At 60.4% G+C, this 23,239-nt stretch overlaps 1 protein-coding gene across 1 annotated transcript in view; it reads left to right on the top strand.

Annotated features, from left to right (window-relative positions):
* Window positions 1-13,887, top strand: part of PEBP4 (phosphatidylethanolamine binding protein 4) — a 72,555-nt gene extending 58,668 nt beyond the window's left edge. Inside the window, exons 5-7 of the mRNA XM_048287341.1 lie at window positions 6,465-6,510; window positions 7,556-7,672; window positions 13,454-13,887. Coding sequence (XP_048143298.1) covers window positions 6,465-6,510; window positions 7,556-7,672; window positions 13,454-13,545 — 255 coding nt within the window. The 3' untranslated portion in view covers window positions 13,546-13,887. The remainder of the gene's footprint in view (window positions 1-6,464; window positions 6,511-7,555; window positions 7,673-13,453) is intronic.
* Window positions 13,888-23,239: the final 9,352 nt, after the last annotated feature.

Consider the following 23,239-nt stretch of genomic DNA (forward strand, 5'->3'; position numbering starts at 1 on the left):
GGGTCCTGGCTGGATCCTGAACCAGACAAATCCCACCCCAGCCCTCCCCTGGCCGGGCCAGCACGGGGCCAGTGGGTCAGGGTGATTCATCCAGCAGCCAGCTCCGCCAGGAGCTCGCCCGGAGTTGCGACAGCACGGGGCTATTAAAGCAGCCAGCGCCGAGCCCGGCATCCACACAGCTTCCTAACACACCCCTGGGGTTGCTATCAACATCCCTGTTGTTCTTAGCAATCGCATCCAGCATTTATCATCCCGGCTTTACAGCAGAGGCCCAGGGGCCGGGAGCCGGGGTGTGACCGCGTAGGACGCGATTGCGGCGCTCCCCGAAAGGGGCTTTGGGGTGCAGCCACCCCCCGACTCCCCGGGGTCCAGAGAGCAATGCAAGAAGAGCGTGCATGGCCCTTTCCCCAGCGTGGTGCAACCATCATTGTTCAACCTTCATTTTATTCCACCTTCATTTTATTCCACCTTCATTTTGTTCAATCTTCCTTTTATTCAACCATAATTTTAATCACATTTTATTTTATTCGATCTTCATCTTCCTCAACTTTCTCTCTTCAACGGGCCCCTCGTGCTTCCCTGCCGGGGATGGAGAGGGAAGGGGGAGTAGGGAAGCTCCTCCATGAGGTTTCTTGGCAAAGCCACCAGCCTCGGCTCCCAAATGCCAGGATACTCCACGCCAGGAGTGTCCTGGCAAAGCCGCATCTCCCGTGCCCTCCCACAGCAGCTCGGCTGCACTTTTGGGAAGCGAGCCCAGCATCCTGCATCCCATTCCTCCCCCCGCCAGCTGCCTCCGCAATCCCGCAGGTGTTTTATGAGAAAAACCAACCAAATCCCTCTCCTTTTTCAACACAAATGTTTTGTCTGAGGTTTCAAAACCCTCCCAGTGTCATCACAGCCTCCGCCCCGCTGGCTCGGACCCCTCACCTACATCCTGCAGGAAAGGTGCAGATGGGCACAGCAGCCGCGCCAGCAACGCCTAAGCCGGGCTGGGATCTGTCTCTCGCTGGAAATCCACCCAGCAGAGCCTCCCTCTTTGCACCGGGAGATCCTGGCACTGGGAATGCCATCCCTGGGCTGCCAGGAGGGAGGCAGCAGCCCGGGAAGGTCCCTGCCAGGGATGGTTCGGGTTATGGAGTGCAGGGTTTTGTCTCTAGATTAAAAAAAAAGCCTTGCAAAGAGCCAGGCACGGAGGTGATTTATGTTTATTTTGCTCAGTTAATAACCCGTGGCACGTCCTCCCCTGCGGCGTTAGGGTGGATCAGACAAAGCTGCATTTAAATTACAACTGTGCCCAATATTTATTTTTTAATATATTTTTATGGTCGCCTTCCCCATTTATCGTGAGCTAGAAAAATGTCCTGGCCGTGCAAAGAGCTGCCTAAGAATCCTAAAGGCTGTAGGGGTAAATCCTTGGAGTTCAGACCCTGGAAAAGTGGGAGAGGCTCTTCAGATCCGTGTTGGAGCAGTGACATCCCTGGGCTTGCTCCAACCTGGGCCTCCCAAGGGTGGCAGTGGGACCCCTCCTGCTCCTTGGGGACCCTCAGCAAGTTTTCCCAGGGGTTCTGATGAGCCTCAGAGAATTTCTTGGGGTGAGGGTGTGGAGTCAGTGTTGGTCAGCTGGTCAGTGCCTGCTGGGACGGGGTGTCCTGACACAATTTTGGGGTTAAAATCACCCCATTCTGGTGCTTGTGGCTCTGTCATTCCCCAAAGAGACAAATCCATCAGCTGTGAGATCCCAACCCACCCAGGCTTAGCTTTCCTGAGGTTCTGGATGTGCCCTGAAAAGAAGTTCCCTGTAGAAGGAAAAGCACCTTTTCCCCTTTTTTTCCTGCCTGGATGTGGCTCAGATCACAGTCTTTTATCAATTTTTCAGGCGCAGACGGACAGGGAACGAGTTAAATATCACCTGGCGTGGTGAAATTCCATTAATACAGAATTTAATAAATTAAAATAAAGGGGTTTGGCTCTGGCTAAGGGGGTTGGCAGCTGGAGGTGGGATGATTCCGTGTACCCCACCTATCCCACCTTGTGTTGTTGGACAGGTCCCCTCCTTGGGGACTGCAGGGCTGGACTGGACATTCCTGGAGCCTGTGAGAGGAGCAGGAGGCTCTGGAGAGAGGATTAACTCCTGCTCTTCACATGCATGGGAAGCAAAGTGTCTGGGCAGTGAGGATCTGGCAGGAAGTTCGGATGGAGACGTGGGGTGCCGGTGTTTGGGAGCAGGGAAATGCTGGGAATCATTCGGAAATGCTGGAAATCATTCGGAAATGCTGGGAATTATTCGGAAATGCTGGGAATTATTCCTTCCTCAGGTCCGGTATGGCCTGGGCCACATCCCCAGCTGTGCCCTGGGAGCGAAACTGGCTCCGAGCACAAACCAAGGGCCCTGAGTCATCCCAGGATCCAGGAACTGGGGCTGCGGGGAAGCACCAGAGCAGGCAGGAGGCTGAGGATGAGGTTTGGGGTTGGGAAAGCTGGGCTGCTTCCAGCAGGAAGGGGAGATTTCTCTGGATTTGGGGTGCGATGGGATCCAGCCTCCGTGGGGTCTCATCCCTGTGTTGTCATTCCCTCCCCTGGGAATGCCATCAAAACGTTTTGGAGTAGCAGAGCAGCCAGGAGAGGCCCTTCCCCAGGAGGCCTTTCCCATCCTGGCCAGAGGTGACTTTCCCACCCTGGCTCTTCCATGAATTCTTTCTGTGTTCCTCTGCGTTTTTTCCTCTTTCTCCCAATTTCTTTCCCAACGGAGCGACCACGACAACCCAGTGGCATCGCAAGGCTGGCATAACGGGATGTGACATTTCTCATCACAAAAGGACTGGCAGGGTTGGGGCTGACAGGCTCCTTCGGGCACCAAACCCCGGCGTGACGGTGACGGGCAAAGCGAGGGTGGGCTGGAGCCGCGCCGGCAGCGAGAGGGTCCGGGCGGCGTGGGCGAGCCGGAGCCGTTCGGGAGCATCCCATGCCCCAGATCCAGCGCCAGGATCCCGGTGGAAGCGAGCTGCTGTGCAAACAGGCGGCCGAGCCGGGAAATGCCAGAATTTGGGAGTGCTGGGAGCTGGCCGGGCCCTGCCCTGCTCTCTCCTGGCCTCCCTGCGCTCGGGGATAATTGGAGGGAGAGTTTCTCTTGGATCGGCTGCTTGCTCACATGCTTTTTGTGGGAAAGCAGGACAAGCCTGGGTGTTTCCGGGAGCTGGGGGAGGAGTGGTCCTCCCCACCGCTGCAGGCTTTGGTGTGGAGGAGGAAACCCCAAAACCTTCACCTTCCTCGGCAAGGACACGGTGGAACAGATCCACATCCACCTGCAATTAGCATCCCATCCCTTTATTCCCCGCTCCAGCCTCCGCTCTGCTCGCAGGGAAGCCGGGTTGCCATCCCAGCGGCTCTGCCCTTCCCGGGATGCTCCCCTGCGCTCCCTGAGCCAATTCCTCCATCCTGACCTCATTACAAAGATCACAGGAATTGAGGAGAACAAATCTGGGCTCCATCGGGGCCGGCTTTGAAGCCGCTCAGCCCCGTCAGGCCGTGAGGAGCAGCGCAGGAGGAGCCCCGGGTGTTTGGGATCAGCTTCCCCCCTCGGACCGTTGTTGGCTGACGCCGGGCCGGCCCCTCGGCGGCTTCCCGTGGGATGCAGTCCCCGCACCTGGCTGAGCCCCCCTCCGGTGTCCCGGGATCCCCGGGGCCCGGTTGGGACGCGTCCCCGGCCAGGCAGGAGCAGCCCAGCCCTGCTCGGCTGCACTTCCCTGGGTCCCATCCGTCATCTGTTTGTCCTGGTCCCCTGCCAGCGATTGTGCCGATTCCCACACCCACTTTCCATAACCCTCCGTCCTCGCCCGGGCGAATCGCTGGCGAGAGCTCGCCACCCATCCCTTTCTCCTCCTCTCCGATGGGATCAGACACGTTCTGGAGAGGGGGAAGAAAGGGAAGGGGGTGAAAAGAAAACAGAAAGATCAAGAGGGAAAACACAACGTGACTCACTGCATTCAATTTATTTGTGTTTATTTATTTATTCCCCCCACCCTGCGCTGCGACGTGCAGGCAGCACCGAGGGCCGGCCGGGAGCTCCCAGGGAGCCTCGCTCGGTGTCCAGGGCACCAGGAATGAGAGGGATAAAATTCCCCATTCCTTTGGCCGCGGAAAAGATCGCGGAGAGGAGCTCCTGGCACTCGAACTGCGTGGCACAGATTTTTCAGGCCGCCCAGGTCTCTGCACGAGCATCCCGTGCCCCGCCAGCTCTCGGCACCACCCGGCACAGACCGGAGGGTGGGAATATCTAATTCCACCTCCTACACTGTGTCCTCGGCAGGGGAAAGAGAGAAAGAGGAGATAAAAGGCTGGGAAGCTCAAATGGTGTCATTAGGAACTATTAATGCTCTCATAAAAGGGCATTAATAAACGCGGCAGCTCATCAGTGTCCATTAGCTCCGCTCGTGGCAGGGATCTCTGGGAGCTGCCGGAGTGTGATGCTCCCCTCGCCCTCACCGGCGTGTCAGCAAAGGGGAAAGGGGCTGGAGGGGGGGTTGTTCCTCCTATAAACCGCAAAAAAAACCAAGGAGAAAATGCCGCAGGAGCGAGCAGGGTGTCACACCCGACCCCTCCAACCCCTCCTGTATCCCGGCAGCCGTGCCCAGAGCTCGCTCCTTGCTCCCAGGATGGCTGTTTACTATCAGAGAGAAAAAAAAAAAGGCAGGGTTTGGAGCGCTCATCCCGACTTTCTCCCTCCCGCCCTCTTCCTGTTCTCGCCTCTTAAAAAGGAACTTTATCCTTTGACTCTCCCATGCCCGGGGCTAGCGAGGAACCCGCAGCATCTCGGGGCGAGCAGGCAGCCCACAGCAGCGGGCAGGGAAGCAGGGAGGAGGCCCGGCCTCTCCCGATAAGCCCCTGGCAAAGCCAGGAATAGCAGCGCGGTCCCCGCACGGGAGCGTTCCTGCCAGGAGCAGAGAGAAACCCGCAGTTCCTGCCTTTGAAGAGCTGGGGCTGGCAGCCGGCCCGGCCCGGCCGCGCCGAGAGCTCGGGATGAGCTCGGGATGCGCCGGCAGCTTCCCCCCGGCCAGGCAGCGGCACATCTGGGGGAGCAGGCACAGCTGGAGGGCCCGGGCACACGTGCACATCTGGGCGGGGGGAGGCGCGAGCCCGTGTGGGTGGGCTGGCGGCGCACATCTGGATGGGCGCTGCCGAGCATCTGCACGGAGCGGGTGAGCGCATCTGGGGCGGGCGCGCACATCTGGATGGCGCGGGTTTGCACATCTGGGCAGGGACGCAGCAGCCGACACAGCCCCACGGCCCCTCCAGCACCCCCCGGTGCTTCTCCCCTCACACCCTGCGCTCCGCCTTCCCCTCCCGCTGCCATCCCAGGCACCCGAACCTGCCCAAAACCTTACTCATCACCTCCCCCTCCCCCGCCATCGGGATGTTTTCGGCTCCGGCTGCCAAGGTGGCGAGCCAGCGGTGGGCAGCCGATATCCCAGGATCTGAGCGGGCTCTTGGCTCGCCGGTGACCTTTGGTGTGCCAGGGGCAGCTGGCAGGAGGCTGTCACCGGCCGTGACTCAGAGCAGAGCAGGTTCCTTTGGAGGGAAAGGGAAGCTTTGATCCCGGGGAGCCGAGGCACCGAACCCTGTTCTCCACATGCACTTTTGCTGGGACTTATCTGAGGCATCTTTTTTCGGGATAATAACTCCCAGGGCAGGTTAGGACGGAGGAGTCCTGGCAGCGGAGCGTGTGTGGGCAGGACTGGAATAACGGGTGTCGTAGGGGAGGATTTATGAGCGCTGGCAGCAGCGCTGGGAGGTTGGGAATGGCCGGGAATAGCACAGCAGGTCAGGGGTGAGGTGGGATGTGCGGGACCGGGATGTGGATGCAGCTCTCATTGTTGTCCCTTTGTCATCGATCCAGTCCCCACAGGATGCTCAGTGTCCCGGGAAAGCCTCCCTGCTGCCGGGAAGCATCCTGGGATGGGGATGGAGAGCCAAGCCTCCAGCGGGACTCGCTCTGTGAGCAGGAGTTTCTGTTGAAAGCGAAGCCAAAGCTTTGCCATGGGAGTGCTGGTGGAAATCACCACAATCCCACCTGGAATGGGCCAGATCTCCCAAATTTCGGTGTGCCCAGCAGCACCGAGGCTTTTAACGAGTTATTGTGGCTTTCTCGGTGTGCCACAGCCTGGATCCCTGGCCTGGATCTCCAGCCCGTTGCTGGTCTCTGTGTGCAGGTGACAGCAGCATCACCTGCGTGCCAGGGCACTGTGGATCGAGCCCCTAAATCCCAAACAGCCAAAGAAAATTCCCGACACCTTCCTTCCCACCTGTCCCAGAGAAGTGGCTCCAGAATGATCTTTACAACGAAAACACACAAAATGTTGGAAAACAAATCCCTGGGGAGAGCTGGGGGGGCAGGAGAGGTCCATCCCCACATGGGTTTCTCTGGAGAGTCCCAGTTCCATCTCACCTCCCTCTTTTTGTCCTTTCAGGGCTCGGACCTGAGGGCTGGGAAGATCAGAGGGAAGGTCCTGACAAGTGAGTGCAGACCCCGAATGAGGGGATGGGACAAGGAGGTGGCCAGTGCTGGCTGGGACGGGCACAGCAGGACACGAGGGGGGGACACAAGGGAGGGACACGAGGTGGGAACACGAGGGGGGGACACGAGGGGGGGACACGAGGAGCTCCCCAGGGCTCAGCTGTCTGAAACAGGAGCCACTTTTTCTCTTATTTTTTCTAGAGGCAAAAGTAGTTTAAAAACTCCCGAGCGGTTGGAAAGGCTCCAAACCAGCGCAAAAAGAGGGGGGAGGGATAAAACCCAGAAGAAAAACCCAAGATAAAAGCGGGTGAATCCCGACAACTCCTGTGATGTTGCACGAACAAAGACTTTCAGTTCAAAACGGGCCAGACGTGGCTCGGGGAGGTCACACCCCAGGGGAGAGGGGCTGGGGGCTCACCTGGCTGCAGGTGGCCGAGTCCTGCAGGAGCTTCAGCCTCTTGTCCCGTGGTGTCACATCCTCCTGTCCCTGATGGAGGCCGAGGGGTGGCTGTGCTGTGCATCACGGGTGCTGTGCATCCCATGGATGTCCCTTTCCCAGGGACAACCAGTCCTCTCCGTCCTCACCGGCTGGAGATGCCCCGAGCCAGCTGCAGCCCCCACATCTGGGCAGCTGTGCACTGCTCCCTCCCAGCCTGGAGCACAGTGTGCACCCCAAGGCCCCCCTGGGGCAGCCCAAGGGTGCTGGCCATGCAGTGGGTGGGGGGCTGGGGGGTCTGGGGTTTGTTACCCCCCAGCAGGTCCCATGCCCAGGGGAGGCTGCACCCAGCGAGGAAGGGGTGCAGAGATGGGAAGGGGGATGGAGGAGAGGTCGGGGTGATCCGGGAGGTGGTGAGGGGCTGGTTTTGGGTGGGCAGAGTGGCCACTCTGCCCATGGAACTCCTGAGCTGTTCCTGATGTGAGGGCCCGCAGCGCAGGGAGCTGGGTGGGAGAGCGGATCCCGGCCTGGAGGAGGGCGATGGGTGCCTGGTTCCGGTGGGAATTTCTGCTCGGAGGGATGCTCAGCCCTTCTCCTCTGCATCCCAGGTTACAGCCGGCCCAAGCCCCCACGCTACAGCGGCTACCACCGCTACCAGTTCCGCCTGTACCGGCAGCCGGCGCACGAGTCCATCGCCCTGAGCCCCAAGGAGCAGGACTCGCTGGGTAAGGACCCGCTGGGCCCCCGATCCCGGCCCCGAGGGGCTTTTCCAGGGGGTGTGGATAACGCCGCCTGTTCCGGCAGGCTGGGGATGCTCTGGTGCAAAGGGATCCTTACAGGGGACACGGATGAGGTGTTGAAGCCTTGCCAGGCAGCAGAAACTCTTGGAAAAGGTCTGGTAACAGCCTGGCTAGTGGGATGGGAAGCAGGGAGAGATGTGGGCTGTGAAATGCAGCCCTCGCTGGCACATCCCCCCCAGCCCGGGCCGCGGGAGTTGCATCACCGGCACCTCGGAGCAGGCGGATAAGGATCAGCCGTGGAGAAGGTTTAGCAAGGGATTGCTCAAACCAGGCTGACACAACGCCCGCCAACTCCCAGCTCCCCAACTCCCTTCCACTGCCTCCTCCCAAAATCCAGCACGGCAGGGATGGAGCAGCCGAGACCCCCGAGACACCGGGGCACGGTTGCTGCTGCTTCATCCTGGGGCAGCCTGCAGGACCCCGGGGTGGGCAGGGATCTGTCCTGCCCGGTGCCAAGCGTGGGCTCCTCCCTGCCCTGCTGGAACACGGGGCTCTGCGGCTCACGCGGCCTCCACAAGGGAAATTTCAAAACTTTCCCAGCTGGGACCACATGAGCAGGGCTCGACGGGCAGGTCAGGTCGGTGCGTCTGGGCTGCTCTGCCTGACTCACGCCGTGCCTCTTAACCCACACCGCGCAGCCCAGAGCGGGGGGCTGGCTCCGGGGGGGGCTCTGGGACAGACCCCGACCCCCCCACCCCTGGCACGGGGCCGTGGTGCTCATCCTGGGGCCGGAGCGGGATGCGGCTGCCGCGAGTCTCCCTGCGGGTTCTCCCTGCCCGTGGCTCTGTTTTCTGGCTCATTAGCTCCGCTTCTTAATGACACCGCTGATGTCACCCCCCCCCCGCCAGCGGAGCCGGCCCCTCATTCCTGCTCGGAGGAGGGGGCTCCATGCTGTCCCCACATTCCCATCGCAGCATCCCGGAGCTGGGAAGAGACGCTGAGACACCCAGCAAGGAGCTTTATCCAGATAAACCCTCTCATTAGCAGGATATGTGGCTGCAGCCCCCCAAATTTCACCCCCAAAGGGGTTCAGCCACCCTGTGGAAGGCCCCCCACCACCCCCTGTCCCCAAGGCGTGGGGTGGCCGGGCATTCCCCAGCCGGGGCTGTCTCCAGCCCATCCGAGTTTCCCAGCCCTTCCCACTCTTCCTGGGAAAGACCCAGCGGATATTTTTCCGCAGCATCCGATGCTCAGGCATCGTTTGTCAGGCAGCTGCGGGGTCTGGCGGGGGCTGCTGTTGAAGGAGCTGGTTAAAGGTTATTTTTAACCATTTCCCTGCTGCATCACATCCTCGGCCTGTCCAGGCGGTGCTGCTGCATTGAGACACTGAGAGCCCATCATATTTATTCCCAAGGAATGAGCCCTAAAAGCAGCCAAAGGATGAGATTTTGGCGTCTCAAGGGTTTTAAATAAATCCGTCCCCAAGGCAGTGGGATGGATCTGCTGGTGCATCCAGCCCTGCATGGCTGAGCCCTGCGGTGCAAAGGCAGCGCACGGGGGAGAGGAGCAGACACCTTCGGCAGAAGGTGGGGACAAGGAGGGAGTGACCCCAATCCCAAAGGATCCTGGATGAGAACCCAGCCCGCTCCTCTGTGGCTCAGCCTTGCTCCTCTCCTGCAGCAGAAGCAGGGCGGGTTCTCCCGGCGATGCCGCAGGCACAGTTCGCATCCCTGCTCGAAATTTCCCATCTTCTCCGGCCTCAAATGAACCCCTCCTTGCTGCTTTTACTCTGTCCCACCTCTGGTGACAGCGACATCTCTGTCTCACCAAGGATGGGGACACCCGACATCACCAACCCCGGAGAGGGGACATGTCCTGACCGAGCGCAGGGAGCGGCGCTGGCCCATCCCAGCCTCGGGATGCATCCAGCCTCCAGCGCTGCATCCCTGTGCCGGGCATCCCTCCCTCGGGCACAGCTGAGCCCCACCAGAGCGTTTCTTCTCGGCTCCCAGAAGAAATTCCCTCCTGGCACGGGATGTGTTTTGGAGGCCGGACCAGACAAGGTCCCCGGGCCGAGCGTGGCCGAGCCGGGGGAGGTGACAGTGCCAGGCGGGATGGCAGGAGCCCGGCCGGAGCCTCCAGAAGAGGGCACTAAACCAGGACCTGCCCGCGTCGCCTGTCCCTGCTCCTGGAAAAGATCCCAGGGAATTTAAACCGCGACGGGCGGCGGCGAGTGGGGAAAAGAAATGCGTGTTTCTTCTCCCTCCTTGCCTGGCCGCTCAGAGGGAGCGAGGACATTTCCACGGTGGCTCCAGTGCCCACCCTGCCGTGGGGATGTCCCGGCTGGGATGGCACCGATGGGCACAGCTCGGGTGCTGGAAGGGCTGCAGGATCTGGACGCGTCCCCCTGTGGCTCGTGGCAATGTGGAAATGAGTTGTTTATGGCCGAGGTGTTTCTGCAGGGCGGCTCTTGAGCAAAAGTTGTTTCATCAGGGGAAAAAAACCACCCTGATCCTTCCCCGTGAGGGTTTCTGCTCAATCCCGGCACCAGCCGGGTCTGTGTGAACTCGGGCAAATAACTCAGAGCCTCAGTTTCTCCTCTGGAGTCTGACTGACCTCAGTTTTTGGCAGTGCCACTGAATTGTCACCGAGCACCAGGACCGAAGGTGGGAACATTTAGGGTGTCCCCACGGCTCTTCCTGCCACTCGCCCCACTTCCCTCGCAGCCAGGAGCATTACGAGCCTTGCTTGTGTTTTGGGGAGATGCAAGATAATAATTTGTGGTCTCTGAAATGTCACAGCCACCGTCGCATCCCGAGGCGGCAGCGCTCGCCGCAGGCTCTCGATCCACGGGAAATCCCTCAGCCAGGGGAAATTCGGGCACCCACCAGACCCCGGTTGTGGTGCTGGGGGATTGAAGTTCTCCCCCCCCCCCAGCTTTCAGCGAGGGGGATCTTTAATTCGCACAAAATCTTGAGGCTTAATTGCACCCGAGTACATCCCTCTGCTTCCAGCTTTTCCCATCAGCTCCAGCGAGCTGGGGAGACGCTCCGGCATCCCCACAGCCCCTCCTGCCCTGGACAGATGTTTTACAACTGGGAATGGATTTTTTTCCTCCCAGAAATTTTGCCTGGGAGAAACAAGAAGTCGTTTGGGGAGCAGGGAGCAGGGTGAGCCCGGCCAGCCGCCCTCCCTGTGGCTCCACATCCTTCTCCAGCTCCAGCTCCGGATCGGGGCCGCGGCATTGACTCATGAGCCGACCTCGTGCACCTCCAATCCGATCCACCCAGCTGGAAAATCGGGTTGGACTGGGCCCCGGCGGGGAGGGAAAGGCTGCGGCTGGGATGGGAGGCGGCGAAGGGCTGCGGGGAGAGCACGGTGCCGGCCCAAGTCCCCGGGTGTCACTTAATGGTGACCAAAGCAGCTGCCGGCCTCCCGCCCACCTCCGCTGGGACATCATTAATCTTGGCAGAGAAGCATCAGGGCTCCCATCAGGAGAACATTCCCGCTGATGAGGCTGATAAATTACAGCCGGGGGGGCCGGGGGAGGAGGGGACCGGCGATTGGGGGGTGGGCAGGAGACAACGGCAGCGCTGGGAAACCTGTGGGATCAGAGGGATGCCGAGCTCCCCGAGCCCAGCGCTTGCCTCGTGCCTCAGTTTCCCCATCGGGCGCTCCGGGCTCAGGCGGCCGCGCAGGTGTGGGTGTCAGCGGGCACTCCTCTTCCTCCGGCGGGTGCTCAGATAAGGGCCGAGTGGGATGATTTAATCCTTTGGGAAATGAGCTTGAAAACGGACCAAGCCACGGATGAAACGCCGTATTGTTGCGGCAGGGAGAGGGGACCGTGGCACCGCGACCTCGGCTCCCCGGCCGGGCCCCTGCTCCCTTCCCGGCTCCGTGATCCCAGTGACTCACGGTCCCCAGCCCTGGGAGCCAGCCGGGGTGATTTGGGATGGCTGGCACAGGGATGTCACCCTGTGCCGGGAGTTGGTCACGCCGGGATGGGCCACCCGCTTTGGGGATGCACCCGAGGGGTTGGATTTGGTGTTGGGGGACCCCAAGTCCGGCATCCCTCCGGTGCCTCCCCCCTTTGCCGCACCCGCGGCTGCCCCGGGGCTTCCCCTTCCCCGATGGGCCGGGCACAACCGGTGCCAGGGCAGGTAGGAAAGTAGGTCAGGAAAAGCCCCGGCCCCACACGCGGAGCGAGGGCCGGGGCCGGCGCCTGCAGCCCCGCAGAGGCTCTGCCTCCCCCGGCTCCTTTCATCCGCGCCTCTCCGGAGGCTCGGCGAACATCAGTGACAGCTCCGGCACCCCTGGGAGTCGGGGGTGCCGCGTCTCGCTCTCACCCCGGTCCCGCGTGGCAGGGGCTGCTCTCTCGAGGGGTTTTCCAAGCGCTTTGAAACCCTCCGGATGAAAGGCGCCCGGCGAAGGCTGCGGGCGCAGCGGGAGCGGCTCCCCCCGAGGCTCCTTCCCCTGGTGCCACCTTCACCGGGACCCCCAGCGCTGAGGGGGTTGGGCTGACACCCCGAAGAGAGGAGCTGCCCTTCCTGCCGCGGTGGAATCGGGGGATGGAGGTGCTTGTGGCTCTGTGTCCCGGCTGGCGGCGACCTCAGTGAGGGACACTGGGACCGTCCTTGCTCTCAGCTTGGTTTGGGTCCTCGGAGGGTGGCAGGGGACACCGGGGACCCTCCAGCAGCAGCCTGATGCATTCCAACATCTCATCCCGGCTGGAATGCGGGATGCAGGGTCCTTCCCGAGCTTCCCGTGAGCTCCTTCCCGGGCCCTGGAGAGTCCCGGCCGCGGCCCCTCGCAGCTCCGGGAGGTCACAGGCTGCGGTGCCGTCACCGCGAGAACCTCCGGAGCTTTGTTTGGAGCTCAGAGCCGGAGGTGGGGAGCAGGTGGGAGCCCCAGCAGCTCCCTGAGCCATCACCACCCCACGCAGGTGATGCAGCAGCTCAGGTTTTGCTCAGCACTTTTGCAAGAGCAAAGGGGACGCTCTGCTCCGGTCGGGGCTGAGATGTGACAGCAGATAAGGGCTGCCAGGAGGCCGCGTGACATTAAAGAGCAGCCAGGAAGAGGAGAGGGCGGGTTTCAGATAAACAATGGGCCCCTTTTCCCCGGTGTCCCACAAGGAGGGGCAGCGTGAGCTGTTTGGGTGCCAGGGAAAGCCCCTCCGGTCACAGCAGGATGCTCCACAGCCGCCAGCCAGACCCAGGCTCGGTGCCTGACCCTGGCAGGGCACAGGGGGAATTTCTGGCCCACGGGGGCCGGGTATGAGGGAATCCCTCCTGCCCTTGGCCCTGGAGAGGCTTTCCCTGCCTCCTACGTGGGAAAAACCACAGCTGGATCCAGCACGAGCTGCCCCCAGACCTCCGGGATCCTGGGGTCAGGGCAGAGTGCAGGGGAGGAGGGAATGAGGAACCCCCTTGGCTCCAGCAGTCGGTGGAGCAGCAGCTCAGTGAGTGCCAGTGAGGGGGCCAGGGGATCTCCTGCGACGCCCCCGGGGGGATTTCCAGCCAGGCCACCCCCAGGGTGGGCTCGTAGGAAGCCGTAGGAAGGTTTGCTTCAAATGTCAGGGGGCAGGAGAGGAGCCAACCCCGTGAACCCCCGGGACAGTCAGAGCCGGGGTCCCCGTGACTCCCCGCTGTCCCCAGGGCCTGCCGGGGTGTGCAGGATGTGGTTTGGGGCAGAGCAGCAGCCTCACAGGGCTGCTCCCCTCTCCGGCCCTCCTCCAGCCTGGCTCACCCGCTTTTCCTCTCTCCCCAGGCACCTGGGACTTGAAGGACTTCGTGGAGAACTTTCACCTGGGCTACCCCGTGGCCTCGACCCAGTTCCTCACCAAACACTACGAGGATTAACTCTGGATCCCTCCCTTGCCCTGCACATCCCCACACCACAGAGCCACCTCTGCCTGGAGCAGAGGGGACCCCAGGACACACCGAGGATGAACCCACCCTGCTCCCAGCCCAGACCCACCGCACCGACCCCAACCCCTCCACTCCCAAAGCCAAGTTCTCTTTCCCTCTGGGGAATGTGCCAAGAGCTCTCCCAGCTCGCCTGGGTATCCCAGGAATTACGGCATCACCCCTTCTCCTCCCTCCACCCCGTTTCTGACCTCACCCCCTGCATGTCCCCCTGGCACTTTGGGGACTTCGAGTTTGATGCCTGCAGCTTCCCGAATAAAATTTGGATGGAGCACACAGGGCTCTGGGCGGCAGCGAGCACTGGGCTGGGCCAGCACCGGCTTAATCTGGGATTTTGGGATCTGCATGGGAAGAGCAGACCCCTGTGGGCGGTGGGAGCAGGGGGTGGCCAGCCAGACCCTCATGTAGGTGATCCCAGGAACACCCAGGAGGGGACAGGGACAGTGGTGCCTCTCCAGGGGTCCCTTGGTGGCACCGCGTGGGAACCAGGCACGGAACCGGGCACTGCCCTGCCTTTGCCCTCAGCCCATTTCTCTTGGAAAGCAAAACCAAAATTAAAGGCACAAATCAGCAGAGCTCTGCCTACTGGCCACTTAGCCGGACCTCCCTTTTAATTAGGTCCTTAATTAGGCTTTCATCTAAGACTCAGTTTTCTCTGAGGCTGGGATTCACCTGCCTGCAGGTCCTGCTTGCAGCACGTCCCGGTGTCTGTGCTGTGACAAAGCTGCCTCTGTCCTGCCCATGGCCAGGGATAATATTCCCCTTGGAATAACCACGGGGAGCAGGACCCCAGGACATTTTGCAGGCGGGGGAAACTGAGGCACGAGGGAATGACTCGCTCAGGGCTGCGCAGGGAGGCCTGGGATGCTTCAGAGGGGTTGTGATGCTCTGGTTGCTGCCTCTCAGCTCTGCATAGTGCCTGGGTCTGGAACAGAGCAACCTGATCCCGAAAAAACAGCTCTGTGCCATCCTGCTGGTCACCTTCCCTGGATCCCCGGCAGTGAGAGCGCATTTCAGTCCTGCCCTGAGGGGTTAAACACAGATTTCAGTCCTGCACTGAGGGGTTAAACACAGATTTCAGTCCTGCCCGGGGGTTAAACTTGGCCGGGACTTTCCCTCCAGGAAGTGGCTCTTTGCCTCGGAGGGGCTGAATCACAGCAGGGTCCTGCAGAGCTTGTGTCCCCTCAAGGAACGATCAGGGCATCCAAGAGGGATGCAGGAGCAGGATCCCAGCTCTCCCTGGGCACACAAGGCTGGGTGAAGCTGCAGGAGCTGGCGGGAAGGAAAGCAACAAAAAAAGGAAGCTGGGTAACACCACAACCCAGGGAAAAAAACACGAACCCCGCTGCCGCCGGTGCTAAGATTAGCAGCAGAGGAAATGACACCGTGAGATGTCATGGAAGTCTGCTAAAGTTGGATTTCTCCTTCCCTTTTTCTATCCCTGCCCTCGAAGCAGGGTGTAATTGGCCCGGCAGGTCGGAGCGAGGCTACGCTGTAAATGAGAGGTCACGGCTCCGCTGACATCCTGCAGCCAAACTCCATCATCCCTCCCTCCCTGCCCTCGGCTCCTTGTGGCTGGGGTGGTTATTTTTGATGGAGAAAAGGCAATCGGATGTTTATCCTTCGAGGAAATTGTCACCGTTGTTGCTGGGTTTAATTGGAGATGAGAGGAGTCGGATGCACGGCAGGGCCGAGCCAGGATTGGGATCGCTGGGAGCCAGGCCCAGAGGGATCCACTGGCCTGTGTGACACCGATGGGATGGGAATGGGATGGAGAATGGAAATGGGAATGGGGACAGAGACGGAGAATGGGGATGAGGAGACAAATGGGGATGAGGATGGAAGTGGGGATGTGGATGGAACGGGCGGGAAATGGGATGAGAACAAGGATGGGAATGAGGATGAAGACAGAGATGGGGAAGGAGAGGGGAGTGGAGATGAGAATGGGGATGGGGATGGATAAACATGAATGGAGATGAGGATTAGGATAGGATGGACATGGAGATGAAATGGGATGGGATGGAGAATGGAAATGGGAATGGGGACAGAGATGGAGAATGGGGATGGAGATAGAAATGCAGGTGGCCATGTGGATGGGATGGGCAGGAAACGGGATGAGAACAAGGATGGGAATGAGAATGAAGACAGAGATGGGGAAGGAGAGGGGAGTGGAGATGAGAATGGGGATGGGGATGGAGAGTGGGGATTGGATGAAGGTGGAGACGGGGATGGGGATGGGACGGGGATGGAGAATCGTGAGTGGAGATGAGGATGGGGATAGGATGGACATGGAGATGAGATGGAGATAAAATGGGATGGGATGGAGACAGAGAGGGAATGAGGATGAGGATGGGGATGGAGAATCGAAAAGGAAATGGGGATGAGATGGAGAATGAGAATGGGGATGAGGATGAAGGTGGGGATGAAGATGGAGATGGAGACGGGGACAGGGATGGGGATGATCTGGATCAGGAATCTGCCCAGGTGGCTGCAATATCCCTGTGGTGGGATGATCACAGCTGTGACACAGCACCAGGCACCGGTGGCCTTGTGTCAGGCCCTTGGGCCTGCTCAGGGCTGCAAACGCAGCAGCCCCGGCCGGCCCTGAGCCACAAACTCTCACTGGGATGCACACGAGGCCTCCACGGCGTGGAAAATATTAATTGTGGTTTTCTGGTTCGCTTTTCGATTATTTAGAAAGAACGAAGGAAAGAACTGAGAAGGAGGAAGCCACGTACAGTCACTTCGTGCTGGCCCCACCCCCTTTATCTCTCCTTCCATTCGCTCACTATCGGTGCGAGAGAGAAAAGAGAAGCTGAGCCTCTCAGCTGCCTAAATGTAGAAAGTTTTGCTTCTAAATCAGTTTGTGATGGAAAGGAAACACGTCACGTCCCTGGGGAAGTGGCTGGTTTTGAGCAGCCACAACCCCAGCGCCGAGCGCTGCAATGGAACAGCCCAGCACTGAAATAGCTCCACGCTCTGTTATTGTCACCCAGAGAAGTTTTTTCGCTGTCTACGGGTGTCATTTTTAGCCTCCAGAGGAAGTTTTATTTGTATTTGTTACCTCGACTTTCCACTGTCGTGTCTTCGTGACTTTTTCGTGTGAAGGGCCGGGAGAAAACAGAGTGGGGTGAGCTCAGGTGTGGGGTCAGAGGGGTGAGAGGTGGGACCTACAGCAGCAGTGCCATGTCCCGGGCATTCCAGCATGGATTCACCAGAGCCCAGCTGAATTCCAAGGCCACAAACCCTTGGAAACACAGAGTCCCCAGGTTTTTGGGGGGGCTGTGAGCTGAGCTGAGCCCAGGCACGGCCCTGGGATGGACACAGGCCCCCTTTGCTCCCCCAGGATGGGGCTCTGAGCTAGGTTTGGACGCTTCCAGCCCCTTCCCAAAGCAAACCCACCCACTCCATGGGATGACTGAGGGAGAGGAGGACTTGGAATTTCAAAAAATAATAACGAACTCGTGAAAATTGAGTGCTCCTGGTGAGCAACAGCAGCGCCCAGCAGCACATGTGGGGGGGTGTTCCTTCCCAAAACTGGGCTGGAGGCCAGGAGAAGCTCGTGCTAAACACGATCCCGAAGTCAACGGGAGAACAATTACCTATTTTTAATAATCACCGAAATAATTACTGAGAGAAAGTCTCAGCCTCTGGCTCAAGGGGGGGGCAGCCCTGGGCCTGGTGCAGAGCAGGAGGAATCTCCCCTCCGCTGGGAAAATGCAGATTTAAGGCCGGGGGTGTTAAGAGGCAGGGAGCGGGGGACACCCCTGGCACCCCCAACGCCTCGGTGGCACCGAGGGACAACGCAGCTGCCGGGAGCTCGGCGACGCCAGGCAGCAGCTCCCCCTCAGCCGGGGACTTGCTCAAGAAGGGATTAGCAGGATCAGCTGATGATGATCTAAGCGCATAACTATATCAACCTGTGAATTAATTACTGATATCTCACACCTCGGAGCGCCTCTATCTACACATCTCTGCGCTCCTCAAGCCTTCCCTGAGCTAAGCCCGGCTGCACCCCCCGGGAAATAGGTCAGGAGGGATCATCCCCACGTGCTGCCGGGGACGCGCGGCGTGGGGACGAACGGCGCTGCCCGTTTTGGGAGCCGACGTGGGAGAATCCCCCGGGCAGCTGAGCATCACCAGCCCCACGGGATGCTGAGGCACCCGGCTCTCCACGTCAGCCACGGGGTGGGCGAGGCTGGGATGATCCAGCGAGGCGCTCCCAGCCCTCATCCTCGTGCTGGGGACACGCAAAGCCCCCCAGGCTGGGGGTCCCCTGGTGCCACGGGGATGAGGGGATGGGGGTGGGAGCCTGCACTGGGAGCTGGTGCTTGGCTTTGCTGGTCCAGGAGCCGGCAGCCGGGCGGGCCCTGGGAGAGGCTCCTGGGCCGTGGCAGGAATTTAGGGCTCCTGAAGTAATAGGGAAGGCAGGCAAGGCGAGGACAGGGAGATGTCCCCACCTCTGTGTCTGTGCCAGCACCCAGAGGGGACCAGCAGGCAGCAAGGGGCACGCAGGCTGGTCCTGCAGTGATAGTTTCATTAATTAGCAATAATTAATTGTTATTTGGCCTCCAAAATGCTGTATAATATCAGAGGAGCTTTGTGGGGCTGTCTGGGAGCCCAGGGCCCTGTTAGAGCTGGTTGGATTTGGGGGTCCTGGACCCCCGTCCCGCTCACTGGGGCTGGACTATTCAGCCAGGCTGTGGAAGCATCCTGGGATGCAAATTCCATCTGTTCCTGAGGGAAAGCAGCAGCTCAGCTGTGCCCAGAGACGCTGCCAGGCATCCCGGGATGAGCACTCAGGGGATGCTCAGTGGGGAGAAACTCAGCCCAGGTTTTGTTTCCTCTTTCAGCTGCTCCCCGAGTCGGTTTGGGCTGGGTTTGGAAGCTCCCAGCCTCTCCCACTCCTCCAGGAGCCACGAGCACCTTCAGATGTGGTTTGCCCCAAAACGCTCCCGGGTAGAACAAAAAAAAAAAAAAAAAAACAAACCCAAACCAAAGCGTTTTTGATACGGTGGTCCCAGCCCACCAGCTCCGCTCCTGCCCGGGAGCTGCCGTGCCCGGGTGCTGCCTGGCGCTGCCCTGTTTATCCCAGCTGGCTGCGGGATGAGGCGGATGCCTCCGGGCTCTGCAGCCCAAGGTGTGGTGGAAAGAGCCGGATGGCTCTGCCAGCCGCCCCTGCTGCTCCCCGGCCAGCGCGGACGGACCCGCCCCGCGGCCCCGGCCCGGCCTGTCCTCACTTGCCGGCTGCTCTCGCTTCCCATTCCCTGCGCGCAGCCCCGCGGGTCCTCAGCCAACCTCACATTTCCTCATTGCGAGGAAATGGCGAATTCCCCCCGGGCTGGTTTCAATGGCTCACGGATCCCTCGCCTTTGGCCTCTCCCCAGTTTCTCCTGCGCTGGCTGTAGTGCAGCCCTCGGGAGCAGCGCTTTTTCCCAGGCACGCAGCCTCTGGAATTCTCTGTCTGGGAGCGCATCCCTCCCCTCACAGGGGATACCCTCATGCTGGATTCACCCCTCTGCGCTCACACAACGCCGAGCCCTTTTTCTGTTGGGTGCAGCGGATTTGGGGGTTCTGACATCCTTCGCTCCTCTCCGTCAGGGAATCGCTCACGTCTCCAGAGTGTTGTGTCATGGCACAGCTCTGGGAGCTGTGATTCCAGTGGCCAGTTCCTCTTCTGTTTCTTGGTTTCACACTAAAAAAAACCTTCGTGGTCCCTCTCTGCGAACCCCTCGTGGGGTCACTCCAGGGCTCCTGCCTCGGGCCACCACACCGAGGTTGCTGCTGGTCCCATCAAATCATTCTTGGGTTTGCAGCCGCCCTGTGCCTGATGCCTGGCTGGAATCCCATCCTTCCCACCGGTGCTGCTCCCTCGGGACCACTTTCGCTCTGGACCTACTCTGCAGTTTTCCTGCTAATCAGCTGTCTCCTTATCTCCAGGTCACACTGCGCCAGCTGCCACCGCTATTGTTCCCCAGCTGGATAATAACAGGAAAGGCTTGGAAAACCAGACCTGTGTCGGACTCAGATGACCCAGAGGTTCCCAGCTCCCCCGGTGCACTCAGCAGCTCCTCAGAGTCACCCACCCACCCCTGGGAGCAGCGAGAAGTTGCGGGATGCTCTTTGGGAAAGCCTCCCCCCCACAGCACCCCGAATGCTCCTGCAGGTGCATCCCTGGGCCTCCAGCCATCTCCCAGGGCTGTTCCCTTCAGGAACCAACCCCGGCCACCCAGAACCCATTTCCCAAGATCAGCAAGATGTTTGGAGCTCGGCTCCGAAGGGCTTTTCCTCCCCATCCCAAGCTTTTCATCCTGCTGCCGCACAGGGTGAGGCAGGGCTGATCCCTGTCTTGCCACGGGGGAAACTGAGGCAGGAAAGGGCTTCCCACAGCCACCCACAGCGCTCCCATGGTTCCCCCCACCAGCCACCCTGGGGTTTGGCTGATTGGGATCCATCCTTTGGGATCGACCCAGGGACACCCCTGGGCAGCAAGTTCTGCCTGCAGGAGGAGGGAGATGCCCGTCTCCTTTTCCAAGAGGGAGATGCCCATCTCCTTTTCCATGCATATTTCAGTGCGAGTGTTTCCGAATATTTCCGGAGGAGGAGGGTGTGGAGTTTTCACAGGTAAATCAGGAAAACCAAGGTGAGGCAGGAGACGGCGTTGGGAAGGATGCAGGCCGTGCCGGGAGGGGTTGGTCCGGGATCAGGAAGGCTGCCCAGCAGCTTCTCCTGGCTGAAGTTCCCTCAGCCAGAGTTTGGCCTGAAACGAGGATTTCCCACGCCCAACAGCAACGGAGAAAGTTTCTCCTCGCCCAGAAATTACGGATTACCCTAAATCCCATCCCTGCCAGCGCTGAGCATCTTTCATGGCCGGGCCACGGGACGCTCAGAGAATAAACTGCTGCTGGTGCAGCCACATCTGGGCAGCTGTTGTCTGCCAGAGGGAACCGACAGCCCTGAAGTGCCACATCAGCTCAGCACTTGCAAACAAAACAAAGCTCACAGCCCTGAGAAACCACCGCGGCTTGATCAGATGACTCCGCGACGCCCACCCCGTGGTTTGGGTGGCTCGGTGTGTATTTTTTTTCCCTCTCGAAGCTGCTCGAGAAGAGTTTGTGTTGTCGACCATCCAGGCAGCCGCCTACACACGTGGCCCTGGCGCAGTCGCCCCCGGGGGTAGGAGGCCGGTGACCTTTCAGGTCCCCACCAGCCACACTCTGTTTACGACTCTGTGACCTTACCAGCCCCAGATCTGCATCTGCAGCGAATCCAAGGGCTGGGGAGGAAAGGCTCCGTGCTCTGGTGCGTGCCTCAGGCTCCGTGTCTGAGCATCCTTTGTAATCCAGGATGAGGTGACAATGACGGTGATCATCGCCATCATTACAGATGATCCCTCTCTCCCTCGGTGGAATTAAAAGCCTGAAACCCAGAGCCATGCACCGTGTGGAGCTTTCCAGAGCTCCTGGGACACTCAACAGGGCGGTGATGAGCACTTTGTGATGTCCCCCAGCCCTCACGGCTCAGCTCTGTCAATGCTCGGCTCCCAGCCCCAGCGAGGTTTAGGGAACGAGAGCAATCCCATCCCATCAGCCTCGCCACGGGGCGCGAAAACCGGGCTCGTGTTCCCCTCCCTGTAAGGACAATTAAGCTGTCGTTAATTACGTGAAAAACCCTGACGAGTTCCCCTTTTCGAAGCCCGGGGGTCCCCCGAGGATGTGCGGCGTGGCACCTGCAGCGCTCCCGGCACACGAATCAGGGCCCGGTCGGTCACAAGACCGAGAGGAGCGGGGAGAAGCCACCCGTCAGGTGACAGCACCCAGGGGGACACGGTCCCGGCCCATTGGGGGCCAGCGGGGTTTTGGGGATGGGGTGTGGCTGCTCTCAGCATCACACAGACCCCGAGGGAGGATCGGGGTGGGGGCAGCGGGAGCTGGAGGCTCTCGGTTCCTGGCTGAGGGGAAGCTGCCAGCACTCGGATGGGTGTCACAGGGAGCGGACACGGTGGGACATCGTTAAATAATGTCACGGTTTGTCACAGCCCCTGCACAGGCTGCGGTGAGGTGAGGGGGGATGGGGCAATGCTGGCGTGGGACGCTTGGAATTGAGGAGGGATGGTGGCATTTCGTGGAATTCTGGAACGGTTTGGGTTGAAAGGGACCTCAAAGCCCATCCAGTGCCACCCCCTGCCATAGGCATGGACACCTCCCACTGTCCCAGGGTGCTCCAACCTGGCCTTGGGCACTTCCAGGGATCCAGGGGCAGCCACAGCTCCTCTGGGAATTCCATCCCAGCCCCTCACCACCCTCCCAGCCAGGAATTCCTTCCCAATATCCCATCCAGCCCTGCCCTCTGGCAGTGGGAAGCCATTCCCTGTGTCCTGTCCCTCCATCCCTTGTCCCAAGTCCCTCTGCAGCTCTCCTGGAGCCTCTTTAGGCCCTGGAAGGGGCTCAGAGCTCTCCCTGGAGCCTTTCCCTCTCCAGGTGAGCACCCCCAGCTCTCCCAGCCTGGCTCCAGAGGGGGTCCAGCCCCGGAGCAGCTCCATGGTCTCCTCTGGAGCCGTTCCAGCAGCTCCACGTCCTTCCTGTGCTCCCCAGACCTGGACCCAGCGCTGCAGGTGGGGGTCTCACCTCAGCGGGGCGGGGGTAAACTTGTGCATGAAGCACAGATACCAGCAATGATTATCCAGGTTACTGAAACCCCCGGATCAGGATGGGGTTCACACGAGGCGGGTGTGTGGGATGGTGAAATAAAAGTGAAACCTCTCAGCTGCAGACTCCATCCAGCCTGGGCTGTAATTTAAAACCATCCAGAGCATCCCAGGTGAGACTTTCTCTATTTTTTTCCCCTCCCGTTGGGTAAAGAACTCTGCTCGGGATGCCCCGACCCATTAAGCCGAGCTGTAACTAAGCCAGTCCAACCCCCATGCGGCCGTTTCCGAGCCAGTCTAAGTCTGCCTCGGTTTATTTTGGCTTAAGGCCGTTCCCGATCAAACCGCTGTCAGTGCCTGAGCTGTCCCGCTCTCACCAGCCGGGTTTAGCGGCAGGTCCTTATGACTCAGGAGCTTTAAACCCAGCCTAAACCCCACCACGAGGGTTTGGGGTGCACCCACAGCCCCAGCCGCCCCGACTGGGCAGGAAACAGCTGCATTCCCAGCAGGAAGCAGGTGCCCCTCGTGTCGGGGGTGGGGCCAGGTGCGCACTGCACACCTGTGTCACTGTCACCCTCGGGGGGCAGACACCCACCCGGCTCGGTGTGAGCCGAGCATGGGGCAGGCACTCGTGGGGATGAGGAGTTTTCCGGTGCAGGGTGAGGCGCTGCTGGCTCCGCAGCAGAAATTCCCCACGGGACCCTCACCCGAGGGTGCCGATAAGGCTGAGCAAACCCGCACCCCCTGCTATGAATCGGGAGGAGCTGGGTGGGGGTGTTGTTACCGGACACAATTAACGGTTGAGGAGGGACCTTTTAATTTTGGGGGGGGTCCCTGCTCGGACCTGAGGGGCGGTGGGAGCCGGACACGCAGCGGGGGCCCCGCAGCATCCCCGGCGCTGCGGCTGCGGCCGCGCTCCCACCGTGGGAATGCGGTGACGGAGAAGGACGGGGGGCACACCTGGGGGACGGGGGCGTCGGC

The sequence above is a fragment of the Corvus hawaiiensis genome, chromosome 27, assembly GCF_020740725.1.
Source record: "Corvus hawaiiensis isolate bCorHaw1 chromosome 27, bCorHaw1.pri.cur, whole genome shotgun sequence".
NCBI classification, from domain to species: domain Eukaryota; kingdom Metazoa; phylum Chordata; class Aves; order Passeriformes; family Corvidae; genus Corvus; species Corvus hawaiiensis.